This window comes from Bufo bufo, chromosome 10, assembly GCF_905171765.1.
Source record: "Bufo bufo chromosome 10, aBufBuf1.1, whole genome shotgun sequence".
Taxonomy (NCBI): domain Eukaryota; kingdom Metazoa; phylum Chordata; class Amphibia; order Anura; family Bufonidae; genus Bufo; species Bufo bufo.
In genome coordinates this window covers 8,023,069-8,044,535 of record NC_053398.1, presented here as the reverse complement: position 1 = coordinate 8,044,535, position 21,467 = coordinate 8,023,069, and the positions used below count along the sequence as shown (strand labels likewise).

Below are 21,467 nucleotides of genomic sequence, written 5' to 3'. Positions count from 1 at the left end.
TTATCTCCTGCGGGATGCCTGATTCTTCTTCTCCCCAACATTTGAAACTAGGTAGAGGTTGGAGCCCCCCCCCCCACACACACATTACATTACATTGGTGGCTGATCCTGCTGAAATCGTCGGCTTTGGAGGCCTCCCATATAATGTGTAGGAGCCTCTTTAGGTGCAGCTTTCTGTGGTAAGTGAAGAGATTGTGGCCCCAGATGCAGCATTACTTACTGATAAGACTCTCTTCCATCTTTACTTTCATCTTTTCTGGTTCTGTAACCTCTCCTTAACAGGCAAGAACATGAGTATTCATCCTGAGCTTCCTGGTTCAGGAACTGAATACCAGGACAGCAGTGAAGACTGAAACTAATATAAGTAGTGCAATAGGAGCCGGTGAGGGGGTTACTATATATTTGAAGGCCAGTCAGGACTTGTGGAAATCTGGATGATGGCTCCCAGAGGTTGTTACCCAGCTTTTCTAGCGCTCTGAATGGCAGACCTGCCTAGTTACAGGGGTTATGCCATGGCTGATATACAAAATGAAAATCAGACCTCATATAGTACATGGCAATACCTTTCTAACAAAGCTAGAACCAGCCCTGTACCTCTCATGGATCCAGAGATCTCCGCATTGACTGCTCCAATTCTTCTGCTACATTATCTTCAGCCTGGGGGTGTATCTATTCTGCTGCAGCTCTCTCTGTAATTGCCACAGAACATATGGCTGGTGACAGTTGTGGAATTGGCTTTGGCTTTGTACCTTAGGCATTTGAGGAAAAAAAATGTATTATTGCATTGTACTCATTTTGAGCTAAAAATATTTTTTTTGATTGGTCTTTATTAAAAATATGGAGCCCTTTCTCTGTACAGAGCTGAGATGCTCTAGTAGCACCCTTTGGATTTTCTGTCAGACCAGGAGCTGACTGATTCCTTATCTCTGCTCTCTGACCTTATAAACACTCATTATAGCTCAGCTCTTATCATACTGATAAGAATGTGGCTTAACGGATAACTGTGGTATTTTTTGGAGTATTGGATTGTGGTGATTAATATCACCTTGGTGGCCCTATTTCAACTTTTCACTGTGTATTCAATTACCCCTTAATTCCACATTTTTGTTCCCTGTACTGCCTACTTTTACCTGTGCTTAAAATAGGGTTGCTAGGCATGGTCCGCAGATAGACGGAGCACGCAGCGTGCAGGGTCACATTACTGACAGCCAGGGACTGTAAGTAAATGATTAAAGCCAGGTCCTCCCCAGCAGCTAAGTGCCTGGGCTGTGTGCACTTCTCCCTGTCCCTGCGCTTGGCAGACGCTCCCTCACTCAGCAGAGCTGGAGAATGCAGAGTTGGAGCAGCGCAGACCAGGGAAGGGAGATCTGCCATCTGCTCAGTGTATAAATGAGAGCAACATGTGGTAAGAGGACCCCTTTGTGCTGCAGGAGATTAACCCTTTAGGGGGAGGGCTCTGGTTACTGACACTTTTGGGGCGCTATGGTTACTGGCTAGTGAGGGCAGGCGGGATTAGCCTCAGGGTGAGGGCAGTGGCGGCCATCTTAACTGAATAGTGGAATTGCAGTTTTATGCAGACTGGTTGCTAAGGGCTGAATCTTATTAAATATGGGGCAAGTCAGTCTAATAGTAACTGATTCTGGAATATCATGTTATTAGTAACTACATATATGAAAATTGAAATTAGGGTCTAAATGTGACAGTTATCCTTTAAAGAGGACCTTTCATGTTTTATTTTAGTTCAGATAAATACCTTACCTTGTGGGTAACCCCACGCTGATGCTGCCACCCTGCCTGTTTTTTTCAAATATCGCTCCTACGCCCCCCTGCAGTTTTCCGTCTCAGTATGTTAATACTGAGCATCGGTACAGGAAGGAGGAGACGCCAGCGTTTCTAAATGGGCGTCTCCTTCTCCCTGGCTGTGCCGCGATCCAATCACAGAGGAGAGTGTCACAGCCAGGGAGAAAAAAAAGCTCACCTCATCCCTGGCTGTGACGCTCTCCTCTGTGATTGGATCGCGGCGCGGCCAGGGAGAAGGAGACGCCCATTGAGAAACCCTGGCGTCTCCTCCTCCCTGTACCGATGCTCAGAATTAACATACTGAGCGGGAAAACTGCAGGGGGCACAGCGGGGCGTAGGAGCGGTATTTGAAAAAAAAACAGGCAGGGTGGCAGCATCAGTGGGGGTACCCCGCAAGGAAAGGTATTTATCTAAACTAAAAAAAAAACATGAAAGGTCCTCTTTAAATAAGTGTTTAAGACCTCTCAGTAGTTTACAGATAAGGTTTATTAGATGACCGGCACAAAGTGAAAGTACCAGTCAATATTTTTAATAAAGGCCAATTGAAATTATGATTGTTAGCAAAAAATGAGTAAAATGCAATCCTAAACAAAAATTGTACATAGCCTTAAACTGAGCACCTTCCACCATCTCAGTGAGGTGGACATGAAATAAGGAAAAGAACAAACAGCAGGTGGCGCTATATAGATACATTTTATTGAATACTACACTATACTACATTTTTAATTACATGCAATTACAAAAGTATTCAGATCCAGGGGCTGGTTTGTTGCATGACATGTTTTAAGACGTAATGACTGCCAGTCCTTCTTCGGTATATTGCTGCCTAACCAGGCACATTTGGGAAAGTTTGGTGAAAAATTCAATGACACCCATGTTGATTGGTACCCAGCTTTCCTAGATGCCGATATCCTTAATAAACAGCAGAATAAAAACCAATGCAGTGACTCTGTGAGGGTGTAACTAGCGAGGCATCGTGCACCTTATGGCTCAAAATGAATGAGTAGGTCTCCTTTAAATGCCATAACCCTGTGGATATGGACGATGAGATATCACGTCCGCGTCTCCTGGAGACGGTTTTATTGCTCGCTAATTGCTTGGAAAGTGACTCGGCTGGAGAACAGTCATCATCACCGCTATTTATTAGTTACTCGGTTACAAATTGGAAACCTTTCCAGGATTGATGTGGCTGATTCTCCAGCTGATGGGCGCTCAAATCGCGCCATTTTTATCTGCGTTTCATTTTTTTATTTTATTTTTTGAGACAGAGATATAGTCCTTCAAAATGCCAGCGAGAAAGGTTGCCGATGGCGGCGGGACTCCAGATCAATTATATAAGTAGCTGGCTCCAATTTATCATCCGCTGATAGCATCTGTGCGGATGTGGAGGAGTCGCAAGTCAATATTACAGGACATAGATAGGACACCGACAGAGTATGCAGAGCCGAGATAAAGATGACGAGCGCTTCACGCGCCGCAGGGGGCGCAAAAGCAGATGTGGGGACTCCCGCCACCATATTCTAATAATATTGTCACCGACCTAAAACAGAATCCAGCAGAGCACTCCCCCCGGGGGTCATTCTCTGATATTGGGCTCTGGTAAAGCTTTCCTACAGTCCTGAGTGGCCAGTCTGCCTAGTTACATTAGAGATATTTATGTATCCATCCATATCCCCTGGGGGGCCCCTGTGCATGGACAGTATAAGGGCCCCTTCCCTTCTAATCGTAGAACATCCCCATCTGTCTCTCTAACAATTCACCAGTATTTGTCAGCTATGAAATTTATTCGCTCAGTCACTTATATCCGACCTTATAGACAGTGGAATGCTGCTTAACGGGGTTATCCAACCCCTATAATGACCCCCCCCCCCCCCCCCCCCCCCCCCAATGCCCAAGCCCCTCATATAGGTTATACTTATCCTGCTCCCCAGCACCCGAGTCATTCCGGATCCCCGCACGGCCAGCGACGGAGGGAGCAACCGATAGCAGGCCGCGATGGGGACCAGCCTCCCTAACGTCACCCGCCATTGGGGGGGGGGAGTCATTATAGGGGTTGGATAACCCCTTTAATGCTGTGAAGGGCATAGAGGGCCCGGGTTAACCTCCTCACAGTCACATTAAAATTGGAAAAAAGTCACTTTTTTTATTGTAGATTTTTAATATGTTTCTGAAGTAAATCTTGTTGGCGCACAACTCGGGGGAGACCATTGCATTTTTAACCCCTTAGTGACCCAATTAATTTTATCCTTAAGGGCCACTAACATATTCCCCCTTTGTGTTCCAGCAGTCATAACTTTTAAAGTTTTCCTTCAAATTTTTATTTTTATTTTCCGGGATGAGTTGTAGGAACCATTTTGGGATATATAAACATATACAGCAGACCTCCAAACTTTTGGTCAGTCAAAGAGGGACACTTATGGTTTATGGTGTAAAAGATCCATTTTCCCTGCATATTGACATACAATTTCTAAACTCCCAATTTGCATCAAATAATGAAATAATATACAAGACGAGCTCTAATATACAGAGAGGAACCAAACAAACACTTTCTAGATCAATATTGTAAATGCAATAAAGAAAATCTATCCGTCAGATCAAAAAGACCTTTAAGGAGCAAAGAGGGACAGAAGGACTTGGGTCAAAAAGAGGGACACCTGGGAGGTTTGATATAGTGCAGGGATGGCCAACCTGCAGCTCTCCAGCTGTTGCAAAACTACAACTCCCAGCATGCAAAGACTGCTTACAGCTATCAGCCTACAGCAGGGCATGCTGGGAGTTGTAGTTTTACAACAGCTGGAGAGCAGCAGGTTGGCCATCCCTGATATAGTGTATGAAATAACTCTTATTATTAAATTTTAGGGGAAAAGGTAAAAAAAAAAAGCAATTTTTGCATTATTTTGTGGAATTTATTTATGGCATTCACTGTGTGGTAAAATTACGTGGGTCACTACAATGATGATGAGGCCACATTTCTATATGCTACTATTTTTCCTTTCCTCCTCCAGGTGTCAGCTCTGCAACTGCTCCCCCTCCTCCTCCAGACTGAAGGGGGTGGGGGAGGCTTTAGCTACTCATATCTCTGGTGTCGTACCAGCTAGAGATATGCTTTGTATTTTTTGAAAGCTGACATTCCAAGCTTTCAAAGAATACCAAAATTATCCTCCACAGCATTATCCATAGTACATGGGAAGATTTTGCTGTTAGAAATTGGGATGCAGAGAATGCAGATGAAGAACGTAAAAGCAGGTTTTGTAGTCTTTATTCCCAACTTGTTTTCTAACAGTGATATCTTCTGCTGATGTTGTGCTACTGTCATTACTGTAATCTCAGCTTTCAAACAAGACCAGACGCACGTCTCTGGCTGCTTCCAATTAGGAAATATGAGCAGCTAAAGCAGCCCCCTTCCCCTTCTGCTGGAGCTGGACTCCGGCAAAACAGTTAAAGGGGTATTCCCATCTGAGACCATGGGGGCATATGGCTAGGATATGTCCACATTGTCTGATAGGTGTGGATCCCACCGCTGGTAACCGTACCTATATTGAGAACGGAGCAGGGAAGGTCATGGCTGGAGGACCACGGGTTTCCCCGGGTCCGGAAACCACCAAGTGCTGTCCCCATAGAAGTCAATGGGAGGGCACTGCACTTGCGCGGCCACCGCTCCCATTCATTTCTTTGGGGCCGGCGGAAATAGCCAAGCCAGTGTTTAGCTATTTTTGGTGGCCCCATAGAAATCAATGGAGGGCGGCTGCGTCCTCCACCATTTTCAGGACCACCTCTAACCAAGTGCAGGACCAGCCATGTTTACATGCACCTGTGCATTGGGATGTGCGGACTGACCCCTTTTTCTTTGCAGTTTGTATTGGAGGTGTGGCTGACTCCATTTGTCTTGCACTCCTGACTAGCCTGTCTGTCCCACAGGCTGATTTTAATTAGTTCAAGTGTGAAGCTGTGTCCCCGTGTATCCATTGGAGGCCTTCTGGCACCAGGAGAGGTGGGGTATAGAGTGGGCTCGGCATTGCGCGTGGAACCTGCATTCCCTGTATTTTATGGCGGCCAGTATGTAACCACAACAAGTAGTGTTTAGTGTTAGGTTCCTGTTCTATAGAGACTGCCTTGACGATGGTGGACAGGCACAAATAATTTTTTACAAAATGTATTTGCCAAATATATCTCATATTTATAAAATGAGCATAGCATTAGCACCAGTATATTTTCAATAATTATGCCATTATTGTACTTTATTTGTGTTTGCAGAGTGCTGCTGCATTGTTTTTGCCGATAGATAGAGATATGAGAGAGATATGAGTGCAGCCATTGCTGCCTGCGGTGGTGGAGAAGGGTCTTCCCCAATCACAATCTACTTGCTGCCTGAATTTTTCTTGCTGCAGGCGATCAGCTGTGGATGCTTAACCCTTTAAGAGACACTTAGATAATCATCTGTAATGTTCGGCTAGCTTTAGACACATAAGCGTCACCCAAACATCCTGCCTCCATGAATCCAGATACTCCTAATTATCTCGGCACAGATCTCATCCGCACATCTGTCATTATCACTGTTTTAATAATGAAACTTGTTTTTTGACACATCATTTATTCTTTCGTGTTTAAATCTTTCACCAATGAATTAATGCAAATGAGGGCATTGAGGTGACATATTGCCATGACTATCTGATGTGCAATAGGACACTGGCATTTAGGGTACAGGATAATGACACTCACACATGGGGTACAGGATAATGACACTGACCTTTGGGGTACAGGATAATGACACTCACACTTGGGGTACAGGAAAATGACACTGACACTTGGGGTACAGGAAAATGACACTGACACTTGGGGTATAGGATAATGACACGCTGACACTCGGGGTACAGGATAATGACACTGACACTTGGGGTACAGGATAATGACACTGACACTTGGGGTATAGGATAATGACACGCTGACACTTGGGGTATAGGATAATGACACGCTGACACTTGGGGTACAGGATAATGACACTGACACTTGGGGTACAGGATAATGACACTGACACTTGGGGTGCAGGATAATGACACGCTGACACTTGGGGTACAGGATAATGACACGCTGACACTTGGGGTACAGGATAATGACACTGACACTCGGGGTACAGGATAATGACACGCTGACACTTGGGGTTCAGGATAATGACACTGGCACTTGGGGTACAGGATAAGGACACGTTGACACTTGGGGTACAGGATAATGACGCTGACACTTGGGGTACAGGATAATGACGCTGACACTTGGGGTACAGCATAATGACACGCTGACACTTGGGGTACAGGATAATGACACGCTGACACTTGGGGTACAGGATAATGACACGCAGACACTTGGGGTACAGGATAATGACACGCTGACACTTGGGGTACAGGATAATGACACGCTGACACTTGGGGTACAGGATGAGGACGCTGACACTTGGGGTACAGGATAAGGACACTGACACTTGGGGTACAGGATAATGACACGCTGACATTTGGGGTACAGGATAATGACACGCTGACACTTGGGGTACAGGATAATGACGCTGACACTTGGGGTACAGGATAAGGACACTGACACTTGGGGTACAGGATAAGGACGCTGACACTTGAGGTACAGGATAATGACACTGACACTCGGGGTACAGGATAATGACACTGACACTCGGGGTACAGGATAATGACGCTGACACTTGAGGTACAGGATAATGACACTGACACTCGGGGTACAGGATAATGACACTGACACTCGGGGTACAGGATAATGACGCTGACACTCGGGGTACAGGATAATGACGCTGACACTCGGGGTACAGGATAATGACACTGACACTCGGGGTACAGGATAATGACGCTGACACTCGGGGTACAGGATAATGACGCTGACACTCGGGGTACAGGATAATGACGCTGACACTTGAGGTACAGGATAATGACGCTGACACTTGAGGTACAGGATAATGACGCTGACACTTGGCGTACAGGATAATGACGCTGACACTCGGGGTACAGGATAATGACGCTGACACTTGAGGTACAGGATAATGGTCTTCCAGGAGGATAATGCTGAGTGGACGAAATACATTGTGTTGTGGACCAGCTATATAGAAGATTGTGCTCATTTTCTGGTCTGGGACGAAGGAGGCCTTATTGGAGTTTGTACAACATCTGAATAATAATTGGATTAATCTGAGATTTACGTATAAAATAGAAGAGAACTCTCTCCCATTCTTCGATGTGCTGATCTTTAGGGGGCCAGATAATAGTATTCAACCACCCTCTATCGGGAAAAAAAACGGCAAGTAACAGTCTTTTACATTAGAATAGTTTTTATCCTTATCCACTTAAGAGAGAGAGAGATCCCGAGGGGACGATACCTAAGGGTAAGATGTAATTGCTCTGGGGAAGGGTCCTTTAGGGAAGAATCTACCACACTGGCCCTGAGGTTTCAGGATAGAGGTTACCCGGACCATACTATTAAACAAGCATTTGAGGGGGCTAGAGGAGGCCACGTGATCAACTGCTGAGAGGGGAGGGACCGAAGAGACAAATTAAAGATCCAGGTGATTTGTGCATTATTGGGACATTTGACTCTCAGGCAGAAAATATACAACAGATTATCTCAAAGTACTGGGTACTTTTGACGACAGATCCTGCCCTGACTGATTCTTTAAAGGCTATGTACACCTTTGGAGGCAATTTTTGTTTATGATTGCATTTCACTCATTTGTGGCTAAAAATCATATTTTCAATTGGCCTTTGTTAAAAATATTGAGCCGTTCTGTCACAAAGGGTTAAGTGTTTTTCTACCTGTGTGACTGGTACTCTCACTTTAACTTTTATGGGTCATCTGATAACCCTCCTCTCTAAACTACTGAGAGGTCATAAACACTTATTTAGGCCACATTCTTCTCAGCAAGATAAGAACTGAGCTATAATGAGCAGAGATAAGGAGCCCGTCTGCTCCCCAGATAACGGAAAAGACAGAAACTCCACAGGCAGCCACTAGAGCATCTCAGCTCTGTACAGACAACAGGATTCCATATTTTTAATAAAGGCCAATTAAAAAAATGATTTTTAGCTCAAAATAAGTACAATGCAATAATTAAAAAAAATTGTCCCCAAAAGTATACAGAGCCTTTAAGTACGAGACTTCAGATTGCATATAGAAAGGGTAGAAATATTAACGACATATTAGTTGAGTCATTTTATATCCCCGGTCAAGGAATACATCTGGCTGTCCAGGCGGAATATGGGGACCTTCCGCTGCAGTGGATGTAAAGCCTGCAGATATATACAAACAGATAGGAGAGCAGGTCGCCCGGTAACTGTAGAAATAAAGGGGTGGTCTACGTTTGTGTTTGCCAATGTCATTTACTGTACATTGGTAAAACAATTAGATAATTCCGTACATGGATTTTGGAACACATTGGGATATCAATAGGGAGAGAGATGAACCGGTTGTTAGACATGTGAAGGGCCATCACAACAATACTGCTAATGTCCTGAGGTTTTTTGGCCTGGAAGTAGTTCAAGAACCGCAGAGGAAAGGAGACTGGGACAATAAAATTCTAAGCAAGGAAACCCAATGGATCTATAGGATGAAGACTGTTTCCCAGAGAAGTCTTAATGAGCAATTCAATTATGCATGTTCTATTTGAGAGGCCAATTGATATCGAGGTGGATGTGGAAGGGGAGGCTATTAGGAGGTCCTCCCTTTGGTCGGATCCGTTTGGCCTCCCCTTCCATTGATGGCTACTTAGCCCCATCTCCGCCTCTTACTAGTCTTGGTTTTCTATATGATTGGCACAGCGGTTCTTGTATATGGAAAACTGGTGTGTAGGTTTGACCAGACATGTACCACTTTACATATCATAGATGAGTGGGGGTACGTTCTGGAGATATATATGTATTGGATATGGCTTATTTGAGATAAGTCTATAAAGAATATGTGGACACACACACGGATACTTTGCTATTCTCTGGTTTTAGTATTACCACTTACATGTATACCCTCGATCTGTTTTGTCCCCGATGAGCCCAGACTGGGGTTGATTGATTTGTATATTAGGTTATCGCTGAACTCTGGAGTCTGTATCCTGCCTGCCCCAGGATTGGTGTGGAGACTGGTTTTAACCCTAGATGCACACAAGATGGTGCCGAGCCACGTTACTTCTACCCTTATGCTGTGACAGTCGCGATCTTGGATGTGGACAGAGGCCGGCATGGCGGGCCATGTCACTCTTGGGGACGTGGCGTGCCTTGGACAATGAGGGCATGTTACCAGAAGTCCATTCTGACTACATAGAAGGGAAGGGAGGAATTCTGTGGTCTCATAACTCCTGCTGCATTGAGGAGAGGGGATTTACTATACCTCATATCTGTGCCTATCCTAGAAGCAGCAGTGAGCATTAGGGATGAGGGAACCCATGGAAGTTCGGGTTCGGTCAAAGTTCGGGTTTGAAACCCGAACTTGACCCCGAACCGGAACCCCATTGAAGTCAATGGGGACCAGAGCTTCACTTTATTATTTTCCGTTATAACATGGTTATATCTGAAAATAATAGCATTCTTAAGACAGAGTGCAAAAGAATATGGCCATTTAAGAGGTTAAAAAAAAAAAAACAACAACTCGCCTCATCCACTTGATTGCGCTGCAGCAGCCTCTTCTATCTTCATTTAGCAGGACCTGCGATGTGAGTGATGACGTCACCATGCTCTCCCATGTAGTTAGCGCGGTGATGTCATCGCACACATCGCAGGTCCTGCTGAATGAAGACAGAAGAGGCTGCTGCAGAGCGATCAAGTGGATGAGGTGAGTTGTTTTTTTTAACCCCCTAAATGGCCATATTCTTTTGCATTCTGTCTTTAGAATGCTATTATTTTTAGATATAACCATGTTATAATGGAAAATAATAAGATCACCAGAGCACCGAACCCGGACTTCAGTGAAAAAATCCGGGTTCGGGTACCCAAACTCTTAAAGTTTGGTATGAATTCGAACCTTGCAGTTCGGGTCCACTCCTAGTGAGCATATAACACGTGTGCCTTGTGAATCTATAGGCACAAGGGTGATTAGATGTCATATAGTGGATGTCTAGGTGGCTACCACCAGTGCACATATATATACCTATATCTACTGTATAATCCAAGTATTTTATAATAATAATTTTGTCTACAATTGTTTGCTATTGGGCAGCGGCATCTTGAGGCACTTATCGGGCTAGGGCTCAGTACCTGCCCCGTTCATGAAGCTGCACTGTGCAGGTCTAGACTGGCCTTTCATAAAAGCTGTTTGAAGCCGGCTCCTCCTGGGGAGATCAGGGACCAGGAAAGTTGACTTTCATTTTTCTTGGAGGGTTAAGAATGGGATCTGCAGGTGAGAACTGTGACAGCACAATTAAATACACTGCAGGGATTTAAAGTTCCTCACTGAGTTATCCCATTAAGAGCAGGAGGCCTCTCTCCCATGATAATGAAATACCGCGTCACGGAGCGAGGCCTGGAATACTGACGAGGACGAGGCGCTGCTGTTGGTGTGCGGCAGCTTTCCACTTTGTTAGCTTTGGTTTCTCATTAAAAGTTTCTCCTCCCCAGTGAACATTTTCAGTCTTACTTTTGGAATATACTCAGCAAATCAAACTTTCAGGGAAAGTATCATAAGAAAGTTACATTAAGTCAAGTTTCTATAACTTTTTTTTTTTTTTTTTTGGTGATGAGCATCTTCTAGACAAAAAATCCTGAAATATTATTTTTTCATACTAAACAAGAAACCCGCTATAAAATGAAATTCTCATTTTATTGCAGCTCACTTTCAGCTTTGCTGTGCAGACTAATAGAGTCAGCAGAATTAAGTCATTTCATTATCATTACAGGATATGGTTCGCAGAGTCATCGTCACTTGAGGGTGGGGTCTGTAGGGTCAGAACAGTCAAAATATTATCATTAGATGGCAGGGTCATCAGAATAATAAAATTTTTATTAGCGTATAGGGCCAGCCAAGTCATCTCATTGTCTTAAAAAGACAGGGTCAGCAGAGCCATTTCATCAACACAGGGCAGGGTTCGCATAATAATATCATTATCATTATAGGGCAGGGTCAGCAGAGTCATTTCATTATCATTATAGGGTTAGGCCAGCAGAGTAATCTCATCATTAGAAGCAGGATCAGCAGAGTCATCTCATTATCATTAGAGGGAAGAGTCATCTTGTTATCATTAATAGGAGGATCAACAAAGTCATCTCATTGTCATTAGAGGGCAGAGTCAGCAGAGTCATTTCATTATCATGATAGGGTTAGGCCAGAAGAGTCATCTCATCATTAGAAGCAGGATCAGCAGAGTCATCTCATTATCATTAGAGGGCAGAGTCATCTTGTTATCATTAATAGGTGGATCAACAGAGTCATCTCATTATCATTAGAGGGCAGAGTCATTTCATTATCATGATAGGGTTAGGCCAGCAGAGTCATCTCATCATTAGAAGCAGGATCAGCAGAGTCATCTCATTATCATTAGAGGGCAGAGTCATCTCATTATCATTAGAGGGCAGAGTCATCTGGTTATCATTAATAGCAGGATCAACAGAGTCATCTCCTTATCATTAGAGGGCAGGGTCAGCGGAGCCTTCTTGTTATCATTAGAGGGCTGAGTCAGCAGAGTCATCTTATTTTCATTAGAAGAAGGATGAGCAGAGTAATTTCATTATCATTAGAGGGCAGCATTAGCAGAGTCATCTCATCATTAGAGGGTGAGGTCAGCAGAGTCATCTCATCATTAGAGGGCGAGGTCAGCAGAGTCATCTCGTTATCATTAGAGGACGGGGTCAGTATTAACCCTAATAATTAAATCTTACCCTAATATGGACCCCTCCCCCCTAACTGTTATTCCTGGCACTAAATCTAACCACTAACTAACCTTTCCAATGAAGATGAAGAAAAAGTAGAAAACAACAAAACCATTTGTTCAGCTTTGACTTTGTGACTGTGATGCTTATAAAGTGTGACCATGAGAACAGGGAAAGAAATGCGCCCGGGGAGATTTGCTTCCTCCTCACACTCCCAATATCAGCCGCCTCCTGATATACTGGAAGAGAGGACGTGTAAATCAATGGAAGCTGACACTTCATCCCTGCAGAGGGAAAACAGCTCTGAAGACATTTTCACCGACGCCTCGCTCTAATGTCCTGAGAGTCAAAATATGCTTGGTGTAATGTTCTCAGGAACAGCTGCTGCTCTGGACTACAGTTACAGTCGCAGTCCTTTAATCAGGCATCAAAGGGGCTGGACAGCTGATGGACTATCAGATGTTCTGGATGATCAGGTGGCCATAGAAATGTAAGGGTAGAGAATCCAAGCCATATGTGATGCAAATCCTGATGGACCCCATTCACTTCAGTGGTTTCTGTAAGGCCCCTTTCACACGGGCGAGTTTTCCGCGCGGGTGCGATGCGTGAGGTGAACGCAGTGCACCCGCACTGAATCCGGACCCATTCATTTCTATTGGGCTGTGCACATGAGCGGTGATTTTCACGCATCACTTGTGCGTTGCGTGAAAATCGCAGCATGCTCCCCTTTGTGCGTTTTTCACGTAACGCAGGCCCCATAGAAATGAATGGGGTTGCGTGAAAAACGCAAGCAAGTGCGGATGCGGTGCGATTTTCACACACGGTTGCTAGGAGACGATCGGGATGGGGACCCGATCATTATTATTTCCCCTTATAACATGGTTATAAGGGAAAATAATAGCATTCTGAATACAGAATACATAGTAAAATAGGGCTGGAGGGGTTAAAAAAATATATATATAATTTAACTCGCCTTAATCCACTTTTTTGCGCAGCCGGCATCTCTTCTGTCTTCATCTGTGAGCAATAGGACCTTTGATGACATCACTACGCTCATCACATGATCCATCACCATGGTGATGGACCATGTGATGAACGTAGTGACGTCATCAAAGGTCCTATTGCTCACAGATGAAGACAGAAGAGATGCCGGCTGCGCAAAAAAGTGGATTAAGGTGAGTTAGATATTATTATAATTTTTTTAAATAATTAACCCCTCCAGCGCTATTGTACTAAGCTTCTGTATTAAGAATGCTATTATTTTCCCTTATAACCATGTTATAAGGGGAAATAATACAATCTACACAACACCTAACCCAAACCTGAACTTCTGTGAAGAAGTTCGGGTCTGGGTACTACAGTCGTTTTTTTTTATCACGCGCGTGCAAAACACATTGCACCCGCGCGATAAAAACTGAACAACGGAACGCAATCGCAGCCAAAACTGACTGCAATTGGGTACCTACTCGCGCGGGTTTGCCGCAATGCACCGGGACGCATCCGGACCTAATCCGGACACGCTCATCTGCAAGGGGAGTAAGGGTTTTGCTGACCAGACTAGCGCTACAGACCCCCCAGGGAACTTCTTGATTCAGAACCTTGGCTAATGTGTTCTTCTTATCTACATTGAAATTAATGGATGTGGACAGATTTGAGCTTTTCCACCAGATAGAGAAGAGAAGAGAAGAGTCTTAGTATACTTGTAGGCTGCTGGGTGACCAGAGGCCGCTGTCTTAGGCCTCCAAAATGCCTGACTATTGTTGCAACTTCCTGTTAAAGAAGAGCAGCTCTGGAGCACAAAGTGCTGTCAGAAACTTCTGGTTTGGTTGTAGTTGTGATTTCTTAAAGAAACAGTTCACAAAATATTATCTGTACTTTTCGCCTAGCAGGTATTTGGGATCAGTGGCGACCTAGTGTCTGCTGACACTGTAGGACCAGCAGTCACCTGCTGAGATAAAAGGCTAAATGGAAGTAATGATAATTCTCATCTTCTGCTCTTTTCCAGATGTTGATGAATGTGCTGCCAAAATGCATTATTGCCAAGCCAACACAGTGTGCATAAATTTACCGGGATCGTACCGCTGCGAATGCCTGCCGGGGTATACACGCGTCGATGATTTTTCCTGTACAGGTAAGAGCCCAGTCTGGCCTACTATATAACATATAGCTGATGGTATTAGTGTTCTTATATGGTTACCCTGGGGTTTTATTGTCCCTGTGCAGTCATATAATCTGACCGCTTCATATAAAATGTCCCATCACTGGACACCTGGTGGTCATTAACCCCTTCTTCCGATTATTGTTCCCCTACCTTGTAGATATTTTGGCAGTAACTTTTTTTTTTTTTTTAAGTTTTTGTGTTATGAAACAATGCACTGTAATTGCAACATTGTTACTAGGAAGAGACAAGTCTTCCAGAGGCTCTTTGTAACCACTCTAGAGACGAAGATCCCAAACAGAGAAACACCATTAACAAGGAAATCCCAGCTTGGGTCTATGAGAAATTATCTAAAATGGAAAACCCATTTAAAAGCAAAGAGGCTTCAAGTCTACTGAACAGGTCTATGAGATATCACATGAAACCTCATGAAACGTATGACTTTCTTCAGTCGCTCCATGAGAAGGGACATGACTTTGACCCTTATTAAATGGTTCTCGGACTAGTTATTATATGTAGAAAGTAGATTTTTTGCTTCATTACAAAACCCACTTACTATCTAGGAACTCTCCCAATAGCCAGTCTCAAGTGGATGGTCTTGTCGCGCTGTCCTGCTTACGGCGACTCTTCTTTCCTGATACTTGAGTGGATCTAAATTGCTATTTAAAGGAACGCTAAATGTGGAAATGTATGAGACAACCCTAAAAAACAAGGCCGCAAACCTCATAGAAGTGCGCTTCCGCCATGTTTCATCTGGGGTGGGTGCGGCTTAAAGGGGTGTTATTTTAGGCTGAGTCAGTTGCAGCCATAGGTGGAGGTTTGGAGATCAACCCTTCTCCTAAATCTCTTGCTGCCCCCATAAGTCCAAAAAAGAGAATCTAGAAGGCAATTTTTAACCCTTTGGATGTGCAAAGGGCAACGGAAAGAAGGTCAAGGGAGAAGAATAGTAATTGTTGATATTTAGTGGTGGACTTTACCACCATACAAACCAAGCAAATGCTTGGGCCCCCAGAGATCAGGGGGGCTCCTTTTGGCCAGAAACTGCTAAAAAAACAACTAAACCAGGCACAAACATAAAGCTAAGGGGCCCAGCTGTAGAGCAGAAGCCCGTGCTGCACTGCTGAGCGGAGAGTGGGGCGAAGTGGTGAAACGGGGGCAGAGCTTAGCGGTGTGGTGGGGCCCCCAGACATAACTTTGCTCAGAGTGCCAGTGCCAAGGTGAGGCAGCCCAAGGCACAACTTACTATGCCAATAATTTGTCTCACCTTTATAATATACATCAGTGGTCTCCAACCTGTGGCTCTCCAGTTGTTGGATAAACTACAACTCCCAGCAGGTCCTGACTGCATATCCAAGTTTCCTATTACATTGCATTACATGTTAGTTTATTTTTACTGTGCTGCAACCGTCTGAAGAACATTTCGTATCCACTTTATGAAGCGCCAGCGATGCAAAATGCCTGCAGTTTAGCTGAGAGCTGCTTACTCTTACTGAACTACGCAGCTTAAATGACCCTCTCTGCGCACAACGTCTCTCCCCGTATGCTGCTTCAGACGGGGTATGGTCTGCTGAGACCCACACGCCTTCTGTTTCAGTCTAGGGCTGGTGCTGTGATGCCAAACGCCCGCACTGATGCTGTGATTAGTGGAGCATCACCGAAACAAAATTTCTTCTTTTAATTATGCAAGCTCCGCTTAGAGACCCTCCTGAGGGATTGCTGTTTATGGAGCCATGTTAAGGCTTGGAGCCCCCATCAATGAGAGGCAACTTAAGCAAAAAGCATTTTTCCTGATTGCTTGTTATCTGGCAGCCGCCCCACGCGCATGGTGTTCGGGAGGCCCTTTTTTTTTTTAAATTGTCCTTGTGGAATGGATCTGGTTTCCATTCCGAAGGAAGGATTCAGCTGGAATGCAAATGACAGAGTTGTGTACTGTGCGGCAGCTGAGCTCCGGTTAACTTGGCGCTTGCCGGATGTCGACCACAGGGCTTTGTCAGGTCTTGTGTATGGAATATTTAGATCAGAAACATGGCACTGAGGGCAAATAGTTATTAAGGGGCCCTGGAGCTTAAGGTGGCCAATAAAAAGAGAGCACTGAGCAGGGGCGTGACTGTAGGAGCACTGAGCAGGGGCTAGACTGTAGGAGCACTGAGCAGGGGCGTGACTGTAGGAGCACTGAGCAGGGGCGTGACTGTAGGAGCACTGAGCAGGGGCATGACTGTAGGAGCACGGAGCAGGGGCGTGACTGTAGGAGCACTGAGCAGGGGCGTGACTGTAGGAGCACTGAGCAGGGGCGTGACTGTAGGAGCACTGAGCAGGGGCGTGACTGTAGGAGCACTGAGCAGGGGCGTGACTGTAGGAGCACTGAGCAGGGGCGTGACTGTAGGAGCACGGAGCAGGGGCGTGACTGTAGGAGCACTGAGCAGGGGCTAGACTGTAGGAGCACTGAGCAGGGGCTAGACTGTAGGAGCACTGAGCAGGGGCGTGACTGTAGGAGCACTGAGCAGGGGCGTGACTGTAGGGGCACTGAGCAGGGGCGTGACTGTAGGAGCACTGAGCAGGGGCGTGACTGTAGGAGCACTGAGCAGGGGCGTGACTGTAGGAGCACGGAGCAGGGGCGTGACTGTAGGAGCACTGAGCAGGGGCTAGACTGTAGGAGCACTGAGCAGGGGCTAGACTGTAGGAGCACTGAGCAGGGGCGTGACTGTAGGGGCACTGAGCAGGGGCGTGACTGTAGGAGCACTGAGCAGGGGCGTGACTGTAGGAGCACTGAGCAGGGGCGTGACTGTAGGAGCACGGAGCAGGGGCGTGACTGTAGGAGCACTGAGCAGGGGCGTGACTGTAGGAGCACAGAGCAGGGGCGTGACTGTAGGAGCACAGAGCAGGGGCGTGACTGTAGGGGCACTGAGCAGGGGCGTGACTGTAGGGGCACTGAGCAGGGGCGTGACTGTAGGGGCACTGAGCAGGGGCGTGACTGTAGGGGCACTGAGCAGGGGCGTGACTGTAGGGGCACTGAGCAGGGGCGTGACTGTAGGAGCACTGAGCAGGGGCGTGACTGTAGGAGCACTGAGCAGGGGCGTGACTGTAGGAGCACTGAGCAGGGGCGTGACTGTAGGAGCACTGAGCAGGGGCGTGACTGTAGGGGCACTGAGCAGGGGCGTGACTGTAGGAGCACTGAGCAGGGGCGTGACTGTAGGAGCACGGAGCAGGGGCGTGACTGTAGGAGCACGGAGCAGGGGCGTGACTGTAGGAGCACGGAGCAGGGGCGTGACTGTAGGGGCACTGAGCAGGGGCGTGACTGTAGGAGCAATGAGCAGGGGCGTGACTGTAGGGGCACTGAGCAGGGGCGTGACTGTAGGGGCACGGAGCAGGGGCGTGACTGTAGGAGCACGGAGCAGGGGCGTGAATTTAGGAGGAGCTGAGGTTGCAGTCTCTCCATGGTCCTGATGTCTGGGAGGATCCAAATGGCACAAAATAAGACCAACGTTCTGTAAATGGCACCTCATAATTTGGGGGACTTGATACTGAATAATCATGAGACGATTAACAAGGGAGGTTGAGAGTATATATATTTTTTTTAACCTGACTTTCTTTATTGGACATATAGATTGGTAATTGACCCAGTTTTGCACCCCGCATGACTCCACCTAACCGTGGACCCCAATGCACAATGTGTAACAGGGTGGTCCACCTACCATGTGCCATTTATAAGTTATCTTTTTAGGAGGCAGAGGGGCCTGTGGACCCCTTCAGACACTTGATTCCAGTGCGACTGCACCCTCTGCACCAGTGCTATACCTCTATCAACAGGAGCTGAAAAAGAGTTGTTTCCTTTATATTTCATTTGCATTGAGTATTGTCCTAACCTGCATTTTTATTCTTCTTATTTTATACTCTGGTCACATCCAGAGATGCATTCAAAATTCTACTGGTCATGATGTTAGACACAACACAATCTGTTGAAGCTCGGGTATGACAATGCTGATAAATTCCAAATTGCAGACAGTAGAATTTTGAATGCAGCTTTGGAAGTGACCGGAGAAGACACTGTATAAATCAAGTGTAGCACATAAATAAATTAAAGTAGCATTATATATAGATACATTTAAAAAATATATTTGTATGTGGAGCAAATGGTCTTGTGATAGGGCCACCACCTACAGAAATGGACGCTGCGACCCACCCCTGCGCACCTTTACAGACCATCTGCCCTGTATTGCATTGGTTGCCACACCCTATAGAGGTGACGACGGCCTCTGTTCACTGGCCATGTGAATAGCCCCATAGACTTCCATCACACGGCCATCTTTCCGGTTTGTGTGAATGTCGCCGTACTGCACCACACTGTTGAGATTGTGGCTTCTGGCAGCAGCCGGAGGTTATAATCTAAATGTTTTATCTGAAGTCCATTACGAAATGTCACTTGGGTTCCTTATAAATCCACATATAATAATGTAAGGATTACTTACCCCTAACCTGCCGTAATGGAGCTGCAATAATATTGAGATTTAATTTGACATATGAATTATAAAATCACAGGGCTAAGAGCTTTGCACAATCACCGCGCGCCTGTTCTCTTCTCAATGGGTATTTGAAGAGGTTTATGGCTGAATGGCGCTTCAATGTTTTAAGCCTGTTTTGCTTCAGGTTATTTGTTAATAAAGTTTTTGAAAGTTTTTTTTAAAAAAAGTTTATGGTCATTTGATTCCACTTTTACATAACAGATACAATGTAACAATGTTTGTGTAAATCAGTATAACCCTATTAGACAGAATGTAACAACAACAAAAATCTAAAGGGCTAACAATCTTCTTAAAGGGGCCCTCCACCCCTTTATTTCTCCATTGGTTGCTGACAGCACAGGGACAAACCAGTTGGAGCTGATCAGCAGAGTTCTGTCTGACAGTCTGGTTACCATGGATACACTGCCTAACAGCCAGTCTTTTCTATGGGTTGTCAGGCAGCGAATCCCTACCAACCAGCTTGTCTCAGATCACTTATAACAAGTGAGAATTACCATTAAACTGAGGGGAGAAAATGGACAAGAATGCAGAGTATGAGTCCTCTTCACTTCTATAATATAATATTTAGATGTTACGGTCTTTGATCCTTACAAATTTTAGAGCACTGTTTGTTCTGACCGTTTCTGGGAAAGCTGGATGACAACACTTTTAAAAGCCGAACCATTGTAGGCAAACCTATAGAAGAATATACAGATCTCTTTCATCTTGGATGTTGATACATAGTAATAAACTCACAGCAGCGTAAGCAGTGGTTCATTAGCATATTTCTTCAGTCTCTGGAATTTTAACAATAATAGTTCCATTCCCTGACAGCAAGCAAAGATGGTGAAAATGGTGAACTGATGCACAAAGTATATTAGAAAGCTGCAGAACTCGCACACTGATTAAGCTTTATTTGCATAATACTGGACTGGGAAATTAGAGTGGCCCTGGGAAAAAACCTAAGTTAGCCCCATGTTGTAGGTGGGTCCAAATTGACAGAAGGCGGGACAACAGAAGTAGGTGGGGCCAGAAATACCATAGTGCAGAACAAAATACCACAGTGCAGCACAATATACTGCCCCAGCAGAACCAAACACCACAGTGCAGCACAATATACTGCCCCAGCAGAACCAGATACCACAGTGCAGCACAATATACTGCCCCAGCAGAACCAAACACCACAGTGCAGCACAATATACTGCCCCAGCAGAACCATATACCACAGTGCAGCACAATATACTGCCCCAGCAGAACCAAACACCACAGTGCAGCACAATATACTGCCCCAGCAGAACCAGATACCACAGTGCAGCACAATATACTGCCCCAGCAGAACCAAATACCACAGTGCAGCACAATATACTGCCCCAGCAGAACCAAATACCACAGTGCAGCACAATATACTGCCCCAGCAGAACCAAACACCACAGTGCAGTACAATATACCGCTCCAGCAGAACCAAATACCACAGTGCAGCACAATATACTGCCCCAGCAGAACCAAACACCACAGTGCAGCACAATATACTGCCCCAGCAGAACCAGATACCACAGTGCAGCACAATATACTGCCCCAGCAGAACCAAATACCACAGTGCAGCACAATATACTGCCCCAGCAGAACCAAATACCACAGTGCAGCACAATATACCGCCCCCGCAGAACCAAATACCACAGTGCAGTACAATATACCGCTCCAGCAGAACCAAATACCACAGTGCAGCACAATATACTGCCCCAGCAGAACCAAATACCACAGTACAGCACAATATACTGCCCCAGCAGAACCAGATACCACAGTGCAGCACAATATACTGCCCCAGCAGAACCATATACCACAGTGCAGCACAATATACTGCCCCAGCAGAACCAAATGCCACAGTGCAGCACAATATACCGCCCCAGCAGAACCAAATACCACAGTGCAGCACAATATACTGCCCCAGCAGAACCAAACACCACAGTGCAGCACAATATACTGCCCCAGCAGAACCAGATACCACAGTGCAGCACAATATACTGCCCCAGCAGAACCAGATACCACAGTGCAGCACAATATACTGCCCCAGCAGAACCAGATACCACAGTGCAGCACAATATACTGCCCCAGCAGAACCAGATACCACAGTGCAGCACAATATACTGCCCCAGCAGAA

At 45.6% G+C, this 21,467-nt stretch overlaps 1 protein-coding gene across 2 annotated transcripts in view; it reads left to right on the top strand.

Annotated features, from left to right (window-relative positions):
• NELL1 (neural EGFL like 1) overlaps positions 1 to 21,467 on the top strand; it is a 596,336-nt gene that overhangs the window by 319,295 nt on the left and 255,574 nt on the right. For both annotated transcript variants that reach the window (XM_040409754.1, XM_040409753.1), the window contains exon 13: positions 14,658 to 14,783. In XM_040409754.1, the coding sequence (XP_040265688.1) occupies positions 14,658 to 14,783 (126 nt within the window). The remainder of the gene's footprint in view (positions 1 to 14,657; positions 14,784 to 21,467) is intronic.